Source organism: Kogia breviceps, chromosome 6, assembly GCF_026419965.1.
Source record: "Kogia breviceps isolate mKogBre1 chromosome 6, mKogBre1 haplotype 1, whole genome shotgun sequence".
Lineage (NCBI taxonomy): Eukaryota > Metazoa > Chordata > Mammalia > Artiodactyla > Physeteridae > Kogia > Kogia breviceps.
This window is the reverse complement of record NC_081315.1, coordinates 33,039,590-33,055,740: the sequence shown is the minus strand read 5'-3', so window position 1 is coordinate 33,055,740 and position 16,151 is coordinate 33,039,590. Positions and strand designations below refer to the sequence as shown.

At 42.0% G+C, this 16,151-nt stretch overlaps 1 protein-coding gene across 1 annotated transcript in view; it reads left to right on the top strand.

Annotated features, from left to right (window-relative positions):
• RNF175 (ring finger protein 175) overlaps nucleotides 1-16,151 on the top strand; it is a 58,133-nt gene that overhangs the window by 31,044 nt on the left and 10,938 nt on the right. The window contains 3 exon segments of the mRNA XM_059066099.2: nucleotides 4,626-4,733; nucleotides 9,316-9,439; nucleotides 13,800-13,917. Of these exon segments, the coding sequence (XP_058922082.1) occupies nucleotides 4,626-4,733; nucleotides 9,316-9,439; nucleotides 13,800-13,917 (350 nt within the window).

The following is a 16,151-nucleotide window of genomic DNA, read 5'->3' as shown; positions in this document are numbered from 1 at the left end:
TTCTTTAAAAAAATGTTTAAATACAATTACTATACCATCCAGCAATTCCTCTTTTGGGTATTTAACCAAAGAAAACAAAAATACTAATTTAAAAAATGTGTGCTCCCCCATGTTCATGGCAGTATTATTTACAATAGCCAAGATATGGAAGCAGCCTAGGTGTCCATCAATAGCTGAATGGATAAAGAAGATGAGGTATATACCCACGATGGAATATTACTCAGCCATTAAAAGTATCGAATTTTGCATTTTGATTGGACAACATGGATGGACCTAGAGGGTGTTATACTAAGTTTAAAAGTCAGACAAAAACAAATACCATAAATTACTTATATGAAGGTAAAAACAAACATAACCAAACAGAAACAGAGTCATAGATACAGAGAACAAACTAGTGGTTGCCACAGGGGAAGGGATTGGAGGAATGGGTGAAATAGGTGAAAGGAATTAAGAAGTACAAACTCTGGGACTTCCCTGGTGGTCCAATGGTAAAGAATCCATCTTACAATGCAGGGGGTGCAGGTTTGATCCCTGGTCAGGGAACTAAGATCCCACATGCCTCGAGGCAACTAAGCCTGCATGCCACAACTACAGATCCCACGCACCCTGGAGCCTGCGTACCACAACTAGAGAAGAGGAAAACTTGCTCGCCACTAGAGAGAAGCCCGCGCACCACAATGAAGAGGGCTCGCACTGCAACAAAAGATCTCGCATGCCTCAGTGAAGATCCCACGTGCTGCAGCTACGTCCCGAGGCAGCCAAAAATAAATTAAATAATTTTTTAAAAAAGAAGTACGAACTTCAAGTTATAAAGTAAGTTACAGGAATGCAATGTACAGGCATACCTTTGGCATCGGGTTCCAGACCACTGCAATAAAGTGAATTTCACAATACAGTGAGTCATACAAGCTTTCTGGTTCCCCGGTGCACATAAAAGTTTACACCATATATGCTTACACTATACCGTAGCCTATTAAGTGTGCGATAGAAATATATTCAAAAAAACTATGTACATACCTTAATTTTTAAACATGTATTGCTAAAATGTGCTAACCATCATCCGAGCCTTCAGCAAGTTGTAATCTTGTTGCTGGCAGAGGGTCTTGCCTCCATGTTGGTGGCTGGTGACTGATCAGGGTCGTGGTCACTGAAGGCTGGGGCTGCTGTGGCCATTTCTTAAAATAAGACAGCGAAGTCTGCCGCATCGATGGACTCTTTCTTTCATGGACGATTTCTCTGCAGCATGTGGTGCTGTTTGATAGCATTTTACCCACATAGAACTTCTCTCAACATTGGAGTCAGTCCTCTCACACCCTGCTGCTGCTTCATCAACTGAGTTTATGTAATATTCCAAATCCTTTGTTGTCATTTGAACAGTGTTCACAGCATCTTCACCAGGAGAAGATTGCATCTCAAGAAACCACTTTCTTTGCTCATCCATATGAAGCAATTCCTCATTTGTTCAAATTTTATCAGGAGATTGCAGCAATTTGGTCACATCTTCGGGTTCCACATCGAATTCTAGTTCTCTTGCTATTTCCACCACATCTGCAGTTCCTTCTTCCACTGAAGTCTTGAACCCCTCAGAGTCATCCATGAGGGTTGGAATCAGCTTCTTCCAAACTCCTGTCAATGCTGATATTTTTACCTGTTCCCATGAATCACAAGTATTCTTAATGGCATTTAGAATGGTGAATCCTTTCCAGAAAGTTTTTTATTTACTTTGCCCAGATCCATCAGAGGAATCACTATTTATGACAGCTATAGCCTTATGAAATGTACTTCTTAACTAATAAGAATTGAAAATGGAAATTGGTCCTTGATTCCTGGGCTGCAGAATGGATATTGTATTAGTAGGCATAAAAGCATTAATCTCATTGTCCATCAGAGCTCTTGAGTGACCAGGTGCATTGTCAATGAGCAGTAATATTTTGAATCTTTTTTTCTGAGGAGTACTAAGTATTCAGTAAACCGTGTTGCAATCAGATGTGCTGCCATGTAGGCTTTGTTGTTCCATTTATAGAGCAGAGGCAGAATAAACTGAGCATAATTCTTCAGGGCCCTAGGATTTTCAGAATGGTAGATGAGCATTGGTTTCGACTTAAAGTCACCAGCTACATTAAACCCTAACAAGAGCGTCAGCCTGTCCTTTGAAGCTTTGAAGCCAGGCATTGACTTCTCTTCTCTAACTGTGAAAGTCCTAGAAGGCATCTTCCAATAGAAAGCTGTTTTGTCTACATTGAAAATCCGTTGTGTTTTTTTTTTTTTTTTTTTAATTTTTAAAATATCCGTTGTTTAGTGCAGCCATCATCATTAATTATCTTAGCTAGATCTTCTGGATAACTTGCTGCAGCTTCTTGGTGCAGCAGCACTTGCTGCTTCACCTTGCACTTTTGTGTTACAGAGACAGCATTTTTCTTTAAATCTTATGAACCAACCTCTGCTAGCTTCAAACTTTTCTTCTGCAGTTTCCTCACCTCTCTCAGACTTCAGGGAATTCAAGGGAATTAGGGTCTTTCTCTGGATTAGGCTTTGGCTTAAGAGAATGTAGTGGCTGGTTTGATCCTCTATCTAGACCACTAAAACTTTCTCCACATCAGCAATAAGGCTGTTTCACTTTCATTTCTGTGTTCACTGGAGCAGCACTTTTAAATTCCTTCAAGTACTTTTCCTTTGCATCCACAACTTGGCTCACTGTTTGGTGCAAGAGGCCTAACTTTCAGCCTATTTCTGTTTTTGACATGCCTTCCTCACTATGCTTAATCATTTCTAGCTTCTGATTTAAAGTGAGAGACAGGCAACTCTTCCTTTCACTTGAACACTGGGACCACTGTAGGGTTATTAATTGGCCTGATTTCAATATTATTGTGTCTCAGGGAATAGAGAGGGCTGAGGAGAGGGAGAGAGATGGGGCAATGGCCAGTGGATGGAGCAGTCAGAACATACACAATATTTATCAATTAAGTTTGCCATCTTACATGGGTGTGGTTTGTGGTACCCTAAAACAATGACAATAGTAACATCAAAGATCACTGATCACAGGTCATCATAACAAATATAATAATAATGAAGTTTGAAATCTTGCAAGAATTACCAAAATGGCACACAGAGACAAAAAGTGAGCAAATGCTGTTGGAAAAAATGGCGCCTATAGACTTGCTTGACAAAGGGTTGACACATGCCTTCAATTTGTAAAAACAAACAAAAAAAAACCCCCGCAGTATCTTCAAAGTGCAATAAAGCGAGGTCTGCCTGTATAGTTGATAATATAGTAATAACTTTGTATTGTGATAGATGGTAACCAGACTCATAGTGGTGATCATTTTGTAATGCATAAAAATGTCAACTCACTATGCTGTACACCTGAAACCAATATAATATCATAAGTCAACTATACTTCAATAAAAATTTTTCATAAATAAATTAAATAACGGTGAAACATTGCATCAGTAATACCATAGAACATAAGCATTTGGTGCAATGTCTCCAACAGGGAGGAGGTTGGGGAAGGTGAGAGTTGAGGACAGTGCTCCAGGGGTCAGAGGTAAAAGGGGGAGGCCAAGTCTTTCAAGAGAGACTCTGAATGAAGTTTGGGGTGAAATGCAGGAGGGGCTTCAAGAGGATGAGGAGGGAAAGGGCTGAGGGTGAACAGGGTCCCCTGCCATTGTTCACCCTTGTGTGTAACGTGCCAGCACCCCCTATCTTCTCTGGGCACCAAGCCTGGGCCCCCCAGCCCTCCTCCTTCCACCCTCTCTTCTTGTTCCAGTGGGCAGTGCCCTTGTACCACGGTGTCCCAGGAATGGAGCTGTGCCCCCATCCTCTTCCCACATTCTCTCGGGCACAAAGCAGCCGTGTGGCCTTTCTGTAGTTTTTCTAAGGGCTTTTACTGCCTGGAATGAGGGCAATGAACAGGGTACATGGCTCCTTCTAGATCATCTCCACTTCTTGCCCTCCGTCTCCATACTCTTCCTTCTCCACTTGGACCCTGTGGGAAGCGGGGAAGGCCTTAGAAGTCATTATGGTGAGTGTGGGACACACAAAGGACCCATCCACATAGCAGAAAGAACAAGTCTGAAGCACTCTTGTTCCAGGACTGGGGGGTGGGGTGCTGTCCGAGTGGAGAGGCGATGGGGTGAGGGCTGGTGAAGCCTGCCCTGGGGCTGGGGCAACAGGAGCAGGAGGGGAGAGAAACTCCTGGGGGTCTCCCCTCTAGACTTCTCTTCCCATCTTTTGCTTGCCTCCAAGGTACTCCTGCCAAAACCACTGTCAGCTAACCTAGGGCCAAATGAGAAAAGGAGGAGAGGAAGGTAGGCAGGGTTCCATAGAGAATAACCAGTCCTGAAGGCCATTTTTACATGAGGAACATAAATAAGTCACAATAAATTTACATATGCATATACACAGAAACATGTGCATGATAGTACTGTTTATATACTGCTTGTTGATAGTGTATTAAAACTCGAGATTTTTATGGGGTTTAGCTGATATAATATACTCATTATCTGTATATTGCATAATGAATAGAATTTTAGAAACTAAAAATTGACTTATAACAATGTTCTAAAAAGGTAAAATATTTTATAGTACATCATGTTTTGTGCTTCTCCCCATTTTTTACTCCACAGATTGGTCTACAAATGGTTTCTTCTCATCTGCAAATTCAGCTGTGCATTTGGTGCTGTGGGTTATTTGGCTATCATGTTTACAATGTGTGGATTCAATTTATTTTTCAAGTAAGTATCTCCAATTCAGACATTCATATCTCTAAGCACTTGCTTATAACATTCACCTGGTCAAGTTCTCTGTCTCTGAAAGCCACGTTTGGCCCTATACTTTTCAATGCACATGTTATTTATAGGCCTATCATTGGTATCATAGATATCACTGGGGAAAACCAGGAGAAAAGGAAGAGAAAACCCACAGATTTAAAAGTTTTCCAAAAATTATAAGCTTTAAAGATAATCTATACGTGGTCTATAAGTTTAAAAGATCACCATTAAAAGCAGGATGACAGGGCTTCACTGGTGGCGCAGTGGTTAAGAATTCACCTGCCAATGCAGGGGACATGGGTTCGAGCCCTGGTCCAGGAAGATCCCACATGCCGCGCAGCAACTAAGCCTGTGCGCCACAACTACTGAGCCTGCGCTCTAGAGCCCGTGAGCCACAACTACTGAGCCCGAGTGTCACAACTACTGAAGCCTGCACACCTAGAGCCCCTGCTCTGCAGCAAGAGAAGCCACCCAATGAGAAGCCCACGCACTGCAATGAAGAGTAGGCCCCCGCTCACCGCAACTAGAGAAAAGCCCGCGTGCAGCAAAGACCCAACGCAGCCAAAAAATAAATAAATAAATAAATTTAAACAAACCAAAAAAAAAGTAGGCTGACATTTATGGTAGAGTAATTCTTACTGAACTACAAATTTCCCTTGCACAAAATTTTGAAGTGTCAACTCCTTCTATAGATCTTCTTCCTTAAAACCTCTAGAAGTATGTTATCCAATACAGTAGCCACTAGCCTATGTAACTACTGAGCACTTAAATTATGACATAAGAGGTGTTGTAAGTCTAAAATACACATTGGATTTCAAAGACAGCATTAGAAAATAATTTTTCTGTCGATTACATGCTGAGATGATAGTACTCTAGATGTATTGGTGAGATTATTTCATGTGTTTCTTTTTACCTTTTTAGTGTGGCTACAAGAAAACTTTTAATTTTGCCCAATCTATATTTCCACTGGACAGCACTACTCTAGAATTTTGTTTCTGGTATCCATGAAATCCCTTTTGCTGGGAGCAGTTAGGAAAAGAGGAAACTGAGTACTGAAACTTTCACTGAAAGAGAGGTGAAGAGATAAAAAAACAAGAAAGTCTAAGGAGAAATAAAGGAAATTGGGATAATAATATCTATGACTCAGAACCGTGCTCCCGTTGTGAAGATGGTTGCTGAGATGTGCTATGGGTGAGGGTCTCATGGGCAGAGCTGAGGCTGTGTAATCAACCTATGTCCTAGAAAGGGAATGTAAGACATACCACACAGCCATGGAAAACATCTCAAATGAAAAATTCCCTGGAAGATCTGTCACATCAAAGTTACTCTAAATCTCTAGGACCTTAACAGAAATTCAGAGGCAGAGGTCAGCAACCCTTAACTCATAAAATAAGGAAGACAGGGCTTCCCTGGTTGTGCAGTGGTTAAGAATCCGCCTGCCAATGCAGATGACACTGGTTCGAGCCCTGGTCCAGGAAGATCCCACATGCCGTGGAGCAACTAAGCCCGTGCACCACAACTACTGAGCCTGTGCTCTAGAACCCGTGAGCCACAACTACTGAGTCCACATGCCACAACTACTGAAGCCTGCACACCCAAAGCCTATGTTCTGCAACAAGAGAAGCCACCTCAATGAGAAGCCCGTGCACCGCAACGAAGAGTAGCTCCAGCTCGCTGCAACTCGAGAAAGCCCGCGTGCAGCAATGAAGACCCAACACAGCCAAAAATAAAATAAAATTTAAAAACTACTTTAAAAAGTAATAATAATAAATAAATTAAATAAGGAAGACAATCAGATGGAGAGCCAGCCCTGGAGGAAGGGCTCTTCCTGTGGCAACATAGCAATCTGATTTTATAAGTATTTCATGAAACTTTCAGAGCGGGAACTCCTACCATTCTCTAGCAGGAAAGGGATAGACAATAACTGTACAGATCTATTATTATTAGTTTAAGCTATAGAAAGACACTGATTTATTTTTCAGCATACTGTCTGTATTACTTTAATGAATGTAAAAGTATTCATAAGGACTTTTATGAAGTTAATTGGGGATAGAGTTGCCCCAAGATTATTATCCATACAACTTTTAAGATCCTTAACCACGAATTCTCCTATAGTGAGGCATTCAAAGAATCTAACCCCTCAGATGGGAAGGAACTATTTTTTTCACTACTAATTTTTGTTGAGCATTATGGTATTAAGATTCTTTTCTGTGGAACCACGAGTTCATTGCTACACTTTTTATCAATTAGATTATAAATACGTGCTCCCCTGGGCATGGAGGGAAGGTCATCTTCATTCTTCCTCACTGCCCCAATTCTCAAATATTGAAAGGATGAAACCACCCGCTGTGTTGGAATTCCCGGTTCACATTACTGAAAGATGGCTGCCCTCTAGGTCTACACAGCTCTCTGCCTTTACCATTTCCTCCTCAAAATAAAAGTACAAAAACTACCAGAAGAAGGTTCCAGAGACAGACTACCCAACACCTCTCCTCTCTCCACTTCCTTCCCAGCTAGGTCAGACCCACCTACATCCATTGCTAGTATTTGAGATTGTTTACGGAGATAGCACATCAAAAGTTCAAGCATTAAGATCCAGACATTACATTAGAAGCTAATTATTTACTTTCTTTTTGAATTTTTTTTAATACAGCAGGTTCTTATTAGTTATCTATTTTATATGTATTAGTATATATAGGTCAATCCCAATCTCCCAGTTCATCCCACCACCACCAATACCCCCTACCCCTGCTTTCCCCCCTTGGTGTCCATACGTTTGTTCTCTACATCTGTGTCTCTATTTCTGACCTGCAAAACTGTTCATCTGCAGCATTTTTCAAGATTCCACATATATGCATTAATGTACAATATTTGTTTTTCTCTTTCTGACTTACTTCACTCTGTATGACAGTCTCTAGGTCCATCCACGTCTCTACAAATGACCCAATTTCATTCCTTTTTATGGCTAAGTAATATTCCATTGTATTCCATTGTACCACATCTTCTTTATCCATTCATCTGTCAATGGGCATTTAGGTTGCTTCCATGTCCTGGCTATTGTAAGCTGTGTTGCAATGAACATTGGGGTGCATGTGTCTTTTTGAATTATGGTTTTCTCTGGGTATATGCCCAGTAGTGGGATTGCTGGGTCAAATGGTAATTCTATTTTTAGTTTTTTAAGGAACCTCCATACTGTTCTCCATAGTGGCTGTATCAATTTACATTTCCACCAACAGTGCAAGAGGGTTCCCTTTTCTCCACACGCTCTCCAGCATTTGTTGTTTGTAGATTTTCTGATGATGCCCATTCTAACTGGTGTGAGGTGATACTAATCATTTACTTTTTAAAGAAACCTTTACCTTTAAAAAAGAAATAGGGGTTGTCATAGAGAATCCTAGCGCACTTGAAACACGATCCAACTTGCAAAAAGTTTTTTTTTATTAACACACGGCAACCATGGCATAGCAGCAAAGGGCCTCAAAATTTGCACTTGATTCCTGGTTTCATTTTGTACCAATTGTCATGTTAAGCAAATCATTTTTTCAAAGTCTCCGTTTTTTCAAAGGTAAATTGGGGATAATAATATCTATCTGAAATATTTTTAGGAAAGATGAAGTATTTGAAAGCATTCTGTAAAATCTAAGTTTGATAGCAGGGATTCTCAACCCTAGCTGCTGTCCTGACCTCACGCCAGGCCACTTAAAGTAGAGCCCCTGAAAGTGGGCTCGTGTATCAGTATATGTTTAAATCTCCTCCAGGTGATTCCAATCTACAGTTAGGGCTGAGAACCATTGGATTATTAAAGAGGTTCCTAATGTTAGCAGACCACTGCAATCGCCTGGTGTCTAGAGAGCCTCCAAAAATATTGCTGCACAGGCCCCACCCCCAGAGACCCTGATGTAATTGGCCCAGGGTTCAGCCTGGGGATGGAGGTTTTTACAAGCTGCCCAGGTTTTTCTACACGCAGCCAAGCTTGAGAACTGAGGGTTAGAGTTGGCTGCTCTCAGCATTGCAGTCCTAAGAAGCCTTTAAACACGCTCAATAATGACTTTGTCCACTTATACCTGAGTAGTAAAATTTGAATGGAATTGAGAGAACTTTAAATTCTTTCATTAAAAAAAAATACAGGGGCTTCCCTGGTGGCGCAGTGGTTGAGAGTCCGCCTGCCGATGCAGGGGATACGGGTTCGTGCCCCGGTCCGGGAAGATCCCACATGCCGCGGAGCGGCTGGGCCCGTGAGTCATGGCCGCTGAGCCCGCGCGTCCCGAGCCTGTGCTCCGCAACGGGAGAGGCCACAACAGTGAGAGGCCCGCGTACTGCAAAAAAAAAAAAAAAAAAAAACATTAAACAAACAAGTGGGGGGAAATACCACCAAGGCTCTGTTAGATACCATGGCAGGAAATACTGGGTTGGCCAAAAAGTTCGTTCAGGGTTTTTGACCAAACCGAATGAACTTTTTGGCCAATCCAATAGTTTCCAAGCTGCAGCCCTCGTGGATCCCCGCAAATGCCACATCCTTACTTCCCTTCACTGTTGTTTTCAATAGAATCAAGGCTAGAGATTCCATGGATTTGGGCATCGTACCCTTGTTCTATGGTCTCTGCTATGGAGTAATGGGGAGAGACTTTGCAGAGGTCTGCTCAGATTACCTGGCTTCTACTATAGGGAAAGTGTTGCTTTCATTCTTTGAAATCATTATGGTACATGGAAAAATGGTCTCATCTTACACATTTGCATCCATTTTCAAAAATAGATAAGTCTTTATTGGTTCTCTCAGCCCAACTGTTCCCTGGATTCTCCTGGCATCAGATTATCTGGAAGTAACCATGTCTAGCATACTCCAATTGCCAACATATAAAGGATTAGTAAAAATTAATCTAAAAAAATAAAAATAAAGGATTAGTAAAAATTCAGCAATAACAAAAACACCTGATCTCTGCTAATGCAAACAAAAGTCATATTTGATGCACATAAAACACTTTAGAATCAACCAATGCCTCAGAGTAATACTCATCATAAAGATGTTACTATCATTATCATTATACAGCAGTTATCATTATACAGCATTTGAAGAAGTAGAAGACAAAAAAACGTGTGCTAAATGTATTCTAACCATAATATTCTTCCCTGGAATTTAAAAAAATACCTAATAGTTTTTTTCTTAACTCTCTTAAAATTAAAACTCAGAATGGACATACTTTCTGGTTAGATGGATTCCAGATTCAGATATTAGGAGTATCCATCTGTGTCTAACACATGTACATCTCTTAAAAACTTGCATACCAAGGGCTCCAGGGAAGACCCAGTGGTTTCAGAAATTCCACATCTCTGCCCTCTACCAGTCTTTTGGTACACAGCCAGATGTAAAATGGAAAAGCCAGTGTGAGTGGCAAGAGAGGAGTGAACTTCTAGACTGTTGTTCTCCCTCTCTTTATGGGACAGGACTGAGTAAACAAGACCTTGACTTCATCCCCCATCTCTGTAGGCTCCATCTTACTCTTTTCCTAGGGCCTGGAATCCAACTTCTATAGTGAAATTCTGGAATTGCCCTGCTACGCCTAATCTCTGAGACAAGTGCCTTTCTTATAAGGTTTAAGGTGAGCACAGGAGGGAGCATTTTCACTCCTAGTTCCTCCAACAAAAACTAGAGCCATCCCCCCTTTAAAAAATTCCCAAAGCTTCTTGTGCTTGTTTAAGGACAGGAGAGGAAGAGAAGAGTTGTATGTCCTCTGTTCTCCAGTGGACCAGGAAGAAGAGATTTAACCTGGCGAGACAACCAAGTCTTTAAGCATCAATATCCTGGAGATTTCTCACCTGACCCCAGCCCACCAGTCTTCAACATCTGATGGTGGGGGGGGGGTGTGCACACTTGTGACAGAGGTAAAGAGGAAGCAAAGGATGAGCACTCTCCATTCTCACCCCAGCCCCTAAGCCCCACACTAATTGTCAGACTCTGGGAGTGGAGCCAATGCATCTGCTTTGTTTTAAAAGCTCCCTAGGAAAAGGAATGAGCTATTAAGCCATGCCAAACTTGGATGAATTGTAAATATATATTGCTAAGTGAAAGAAGCCAGACTGAAAAGGCTACATACTATACGATTCCACTTTTACAACAATTTGAAAAAGGTACAGCTATGGAGACGCTAAAGAGATCTGTGGTTGCCAGGGGGTTACGGAGGGAGAAGGGTTGAATGTGTGAAGCACAGGTAATTTTTTAGGGTGGTGAAGTTATTCTGTATGATACTCTAATGGTGAATACATAACACTATGCATTTGTCAAAATCAACAGTATTTTACAGTGGAAAGGGTAAACCTTAATGTATACAAATCTTAAAAAAATCATTTAGGATGTCAGGGAATGCCAGGATAGAATGTAGACTGTGACAAAAGAGTTTAACTGTATTACAAATGTATGAAATAACCTCACTGAAGGGAGTGGGGGGAAAGTGCTGACCTAAGTCACTTTGAAATGAGTGGAGATCTAAGATTAAAAGCAAAAGGAACTATACATAAGCACTGTATGCTAGTTCATAAAGTGGTTTCCCTCAGGGCTCTGGGTTAACAATTTTGATACGACTATACCTGTATACTGGAATTGGACTACCAAGTAAATGGAAGACCGATTGTGGGAGCTACATTTCTTACTCTCAGAGCTTACATACAAACAAGGAGAAAAGGCTAGAATGATCTATGTAGTAATGGATTAGTCAAGGACATCAGTCTGAACTCATGTTTAGCTTAATGTATCTTAATGTAGATGATACATATAGAAATATTTATAGATATGTGTATACACATGGGTTAGTATATACAGACATATTTCCTTGCTCTGTCAGCTGCGAAGCCCTAGAAGCAATGACACCTCAGTAGCAGTGAGCACACCAAGTACCCAGATCTTGGTTTCTAATACGATTCTATAATAAGAGGAAGCAGTGCTTCTTGGAAAAATGGCTGATTCTGATCTTGGCAGGGAATATACAATATGAGCCTGGAGTATCTTGTAGTGTCAGAAAGTAAGGAAGTGCTCAAAAAAGCCCCACACAAGAAAAAACCCACAATGATGGGGATATGTCAAAGAGACACAGAAGCCAACTGAAAGAGATCCCAAAGGCCAAAGCTGAAACAATTTGAGCAACACAATAGTAGGTAGTAGTAGTAGTAATAGTATTGGGTTATAACTCAAAGTATAGAATAAATATCCATGAGTCCATAGTGACATAAATAAATGATTGGATAGATAAATTAAATAAATAAATAGAGGAGAATAGACAAATCTCCTATGCAGAAGAATTCCACCTAATTATTGTAGATACTCCACCCTTAAGAAGGTTGTGTGGTTAAATGTTATGTGTCAACTTGACTAGGCTCTGGTGTCCAGTTGTTTGATCAAACACCAGTCTACCTGTTGCTTTGAATGTATTTTGTAGATATGATTAATTTTAAGGGAAAGAAAATACCCTTGAAAATATGGATGGGTCTTAGCTAATCAGTCGAAGGCCTTAAGGGCAAAAACTGAAGTTTCCCAGAGAAGAAGGAATACTGCCTTAAGTCTGAAATAACTCTTTGCAGAGTTTACAGCCTGCTAGCCTGCCCTCCAGGTTTCAGACTTCCCAGCCCCAAGTCTTTAAAATGAGTCTCTCTCTCTCCCTCTCCCTCCCTCCCTCCCTCCGTCTCTCCCTCCCTCTCTCTCTCTCTCTTTCTCTCTCTCTCCACACACACACACTCATGCATATCCTATCAGTTTCATTTCTCTGGAGAACGCTGACTAATACAGAGGTGGAGCATAACATAACTTCCCACTCCTTAAGTGTGCGCTGCTCATGGTGATGATGATTTCCTTCCAAAGAGTACAGTATAAAAAGAAGTATAAGAACGAGTAGCTTTATAGTGGAGAAATTTGACAACCACTACGTCAAGCTAGGTGATCAAGGTCAACATCAACAGTGACGTCATATTGACTGCATGTACCCTTGCTACGGTATGGTAAGAATGGCACTTCACCTCTGTTATCTTCCTCCCTAAAACCATAACCCCAGCGTAATCAAGAGAACAAACATCAGCTAAATTCCAGTTGAAGGACATTCTACAAAATACCTGCCACCAAAACTGTCAAAGTCAGAAAAAAAACAAAGTCTGAAAAACTGCCAAAGCCAAGAGGAGCCTAAGGAGACACGATAGTTAATGGTATCCTAGGTGGGTTTTTTTTTTTTTTTTTTTTTTTTTTTTTTTTTTTTTCTAGGTGGGGTTTTGAAACAAAATAAGGACATTAGGGGAAAACTAAGTAATCTGAATACAGTATAAACTTTATTTCATAATAATGTATCAATGTTGGCTCATTAATTGTGACAAATGTACCATACTAATGTAAGATGTTACTGATAGGGGAAACTTGGTATGGGAACTCCGTACTATCTTCGTATCTTTAAGTTTAAAGTTATTATAAAATAAATATTTTTTTTAAAAAAAAAAGCTTCTGAGACATTCTAATGTGCTGCCAATGTTGAGAATTACTCCTCATCCACAGCCCTGGGGAGACGCAGTGTCTTAAATTAGGGTTCTGGATGCATTGCCTTCTAATAGGATTAGTCTGTGTGTTCCGTATAATCACTTGGGATTATATTAAAATTTTAATTATATTAAAATTAATTAAAAGATACATAGATGCCTGGGTTTACTCCAGATCTATGAATCAGAGTCTCCAGGAAAATAAAGGGAAGGGTCAGGCTCTGAGTGAGCTTAAAAAGCTTCCCGTGTGAGTCTGAACTTACAGCTCTGGATAAAAACTGTTCCTCTCAAAGGATTCCTTGGTGGGGAGGTTAGGTAGTTATAATTAGCGATGTGCTTTGGGTCCATTTGGGGTTCAGTGGGGTTTTGCCTAGAAACCTTTACCTCACAGTAGCATTGTCCCTATGGGAAAAAGTGTTTCAAGTTCGAAACCAACAGAGAAACAGTAAAGACTATGTTCCCAAGCCTGGCAGTGGCTTCCGTGTGCTCCGAGGACGGTGGCGCTCTGCGCCTTTCCCCCAACAGTTCTACAGAGCCAGTGGGAGGCCCACCAGGAACTTGTCAGACAACATCTGTGCCGTCTGCGGGCAGCAGATCGTCGTGGTGCTCAGTGAAGAAGGACTCATTGAAGACACCTACCAGGGCTTCCCTGGCGGCGCAGTGGTTGAGAGTCCGCCTGCCGATGCAGGGGACGCGGGTTCGTGCCCTGATTCCGGAAGATCCCACGTGCCGCGGAGCGGCTGAGCCTGTGCGACCGGAGCCTGTGCTCCGCAACGGAAGAGGCCACAGCAGTGAGGGGCCCGCCTAGTACACACACAAAAAAGAAAAGGAAACACCTACCAGCTTTCGTGCAAGCAAGCAGCATGTGTATCCTTCTCATGGGAGACCCTTTGGTCTTCATCAAGCCAGTGCCAAGAGGCAATTTTCAGATAATCTGTGTCGGGCGTGGGAGATAGCCAGTCAGGGAAGACTGTCTCATCACTTCCGTCCTCCTTCCTTTCCTCCCCTTGCCCCCACCCTCTGCCTTGCTTAACGCTCTTCCCCAAACCCCAAGCCTTTATCCTCCCACCCATCTTCTTTTTGAGACTTCCTGGCAATCCCTGCTGAATAAGGAACTGCTCTTAATTAGCAGGAGGTGAACCTCCTCCTCCTCCAGTAATTTCTTTTTTAAAAAGGAATCTACATGCCACACAGCCAGGAGGGCAGCAGCATCTGTGCAGAGGCTGGCTGGGAAAGCTGGCAAAGCTATAAGCGAACCGGTAGCCAAGAAGGAAGAGAGAGAGAAAGGGTTGGGGAGTGAAAAACAGAGTGAACTTTCAGGTGCAGGGAGGAACTCAGGACTCTCCAGGTGGAGCCCGTGTCTGAGTCTCACAGAACAAGAATGACAAAGTGGTGTTCTTTGCCTGGAAATAATCCTTAGGAACCTGTTTGTGTCAACAGTGGTGATGGGGGAAGCCAAGTATCAGCTTTGGTCTTGAAAAGAGGATAACGCCACAGGCAGCAGGACACCTTAAGTTACACAAGGAGGGACCAAAACGTGAGCACCCAATTCTTGGACTATTTGGTTCCTCCGCCTATGGGCTGTACCCCAAATCGCTGTCTAGTGGCTGAGGGATCTTTAGGTATTAGGGACCAGACCAGCCTGGGCCTGGAAACCAGCATCCTGTGGGACTCCAGTCACCGTGAGGAAGATCTCCACTGTGCTGAAAGATGCTGAGGTCAAGAGCCCAGCAGCCTGCCCTGCCTGAGCAAGTGACTCTGGATACCAGAGTTGTGTTTGCGTTGGCCAACAATCAGTAGGTTTTGGTTTTTTGTTTTTTTGTGTTTTTTTGTTTTTGCGGTATGCGGGCCTCTCACTGTTGTGGCCTCTCCTGTTGCGGAGCACAGGCTCCGGACGTGCAGGCTCAGCAGCCATGGGTCACGGGCCTAGCCACCCCGCGGCATGTGGGATCTTCCCGGACCGGGGCACGAACCCATGTCCCCTGCATCGGCAGGCAGGCTCTCAACCACTGCGCCACCGGGGAAGCCCAACAATCAGTATTTTAATTCTTTTCTTAAGAGAGGGAAAAGAAGGCATCATTTATCTTTATTTTATAGTACAATATCAATTTTATAATATTGCTATGCACTCAGTCTGTTCAAAGCTCTGGCATTATGAGGTGGTTAAACCATCTGTCTTTTGCCTCTGAAGCCCACCTAACTCAATCAGTAATACCCTAGATGTGCAGCACTCATGATTTGATTCTGTTTAATCTGGACAGATTCCATTTTTTCAATCCTGAGAGTCAAAAACTGGACCAAATGCATCTGAAATGTATTATTCCAACATTTAAGTCTCAACATTTTAAGGTGAGAAACACAAAGATACCCCATGTGGAAGTCTATGTGGTTTCTCAGTGTGATATCTTTCCCAAAAAACTATCATTCTTAGTAGAAATTTTCCAAGTCTGGTCCTCGTTTTAAATATGATTTACTTTTCAAATGTTGGAACAGAGCCCCTTCCACCATTTGCAAGTGGAAGTATTTCTCTCTCTTCACCTTTAAAAGCCCTTAGGGATTGTCGTACATGTGTGCATATGTAATCAAAAATGTAGTCACCTTTCAATTTGCTTTGCAGGGAGTATTATTAATGGCCCACTTTAGCATGAGTCATATTAACAAGGAGTGGGCAAACTGGAATCATATTAACAAGTGGGCAGGAATCTGAGTCTTGCTCTACGGCAATTCTGCCAGTGTGGAAGCTTTGCAGATGAGATTTTGAAGATGAAAGAATATTAAAGAGGAGATGGACATTTCGATGCTGGCTCGATGACCCCTGAACTCCATACCTATCTGGAAGATGGGGCTGTACTCCAGCCCTTTTGAATGAAGAGCTGT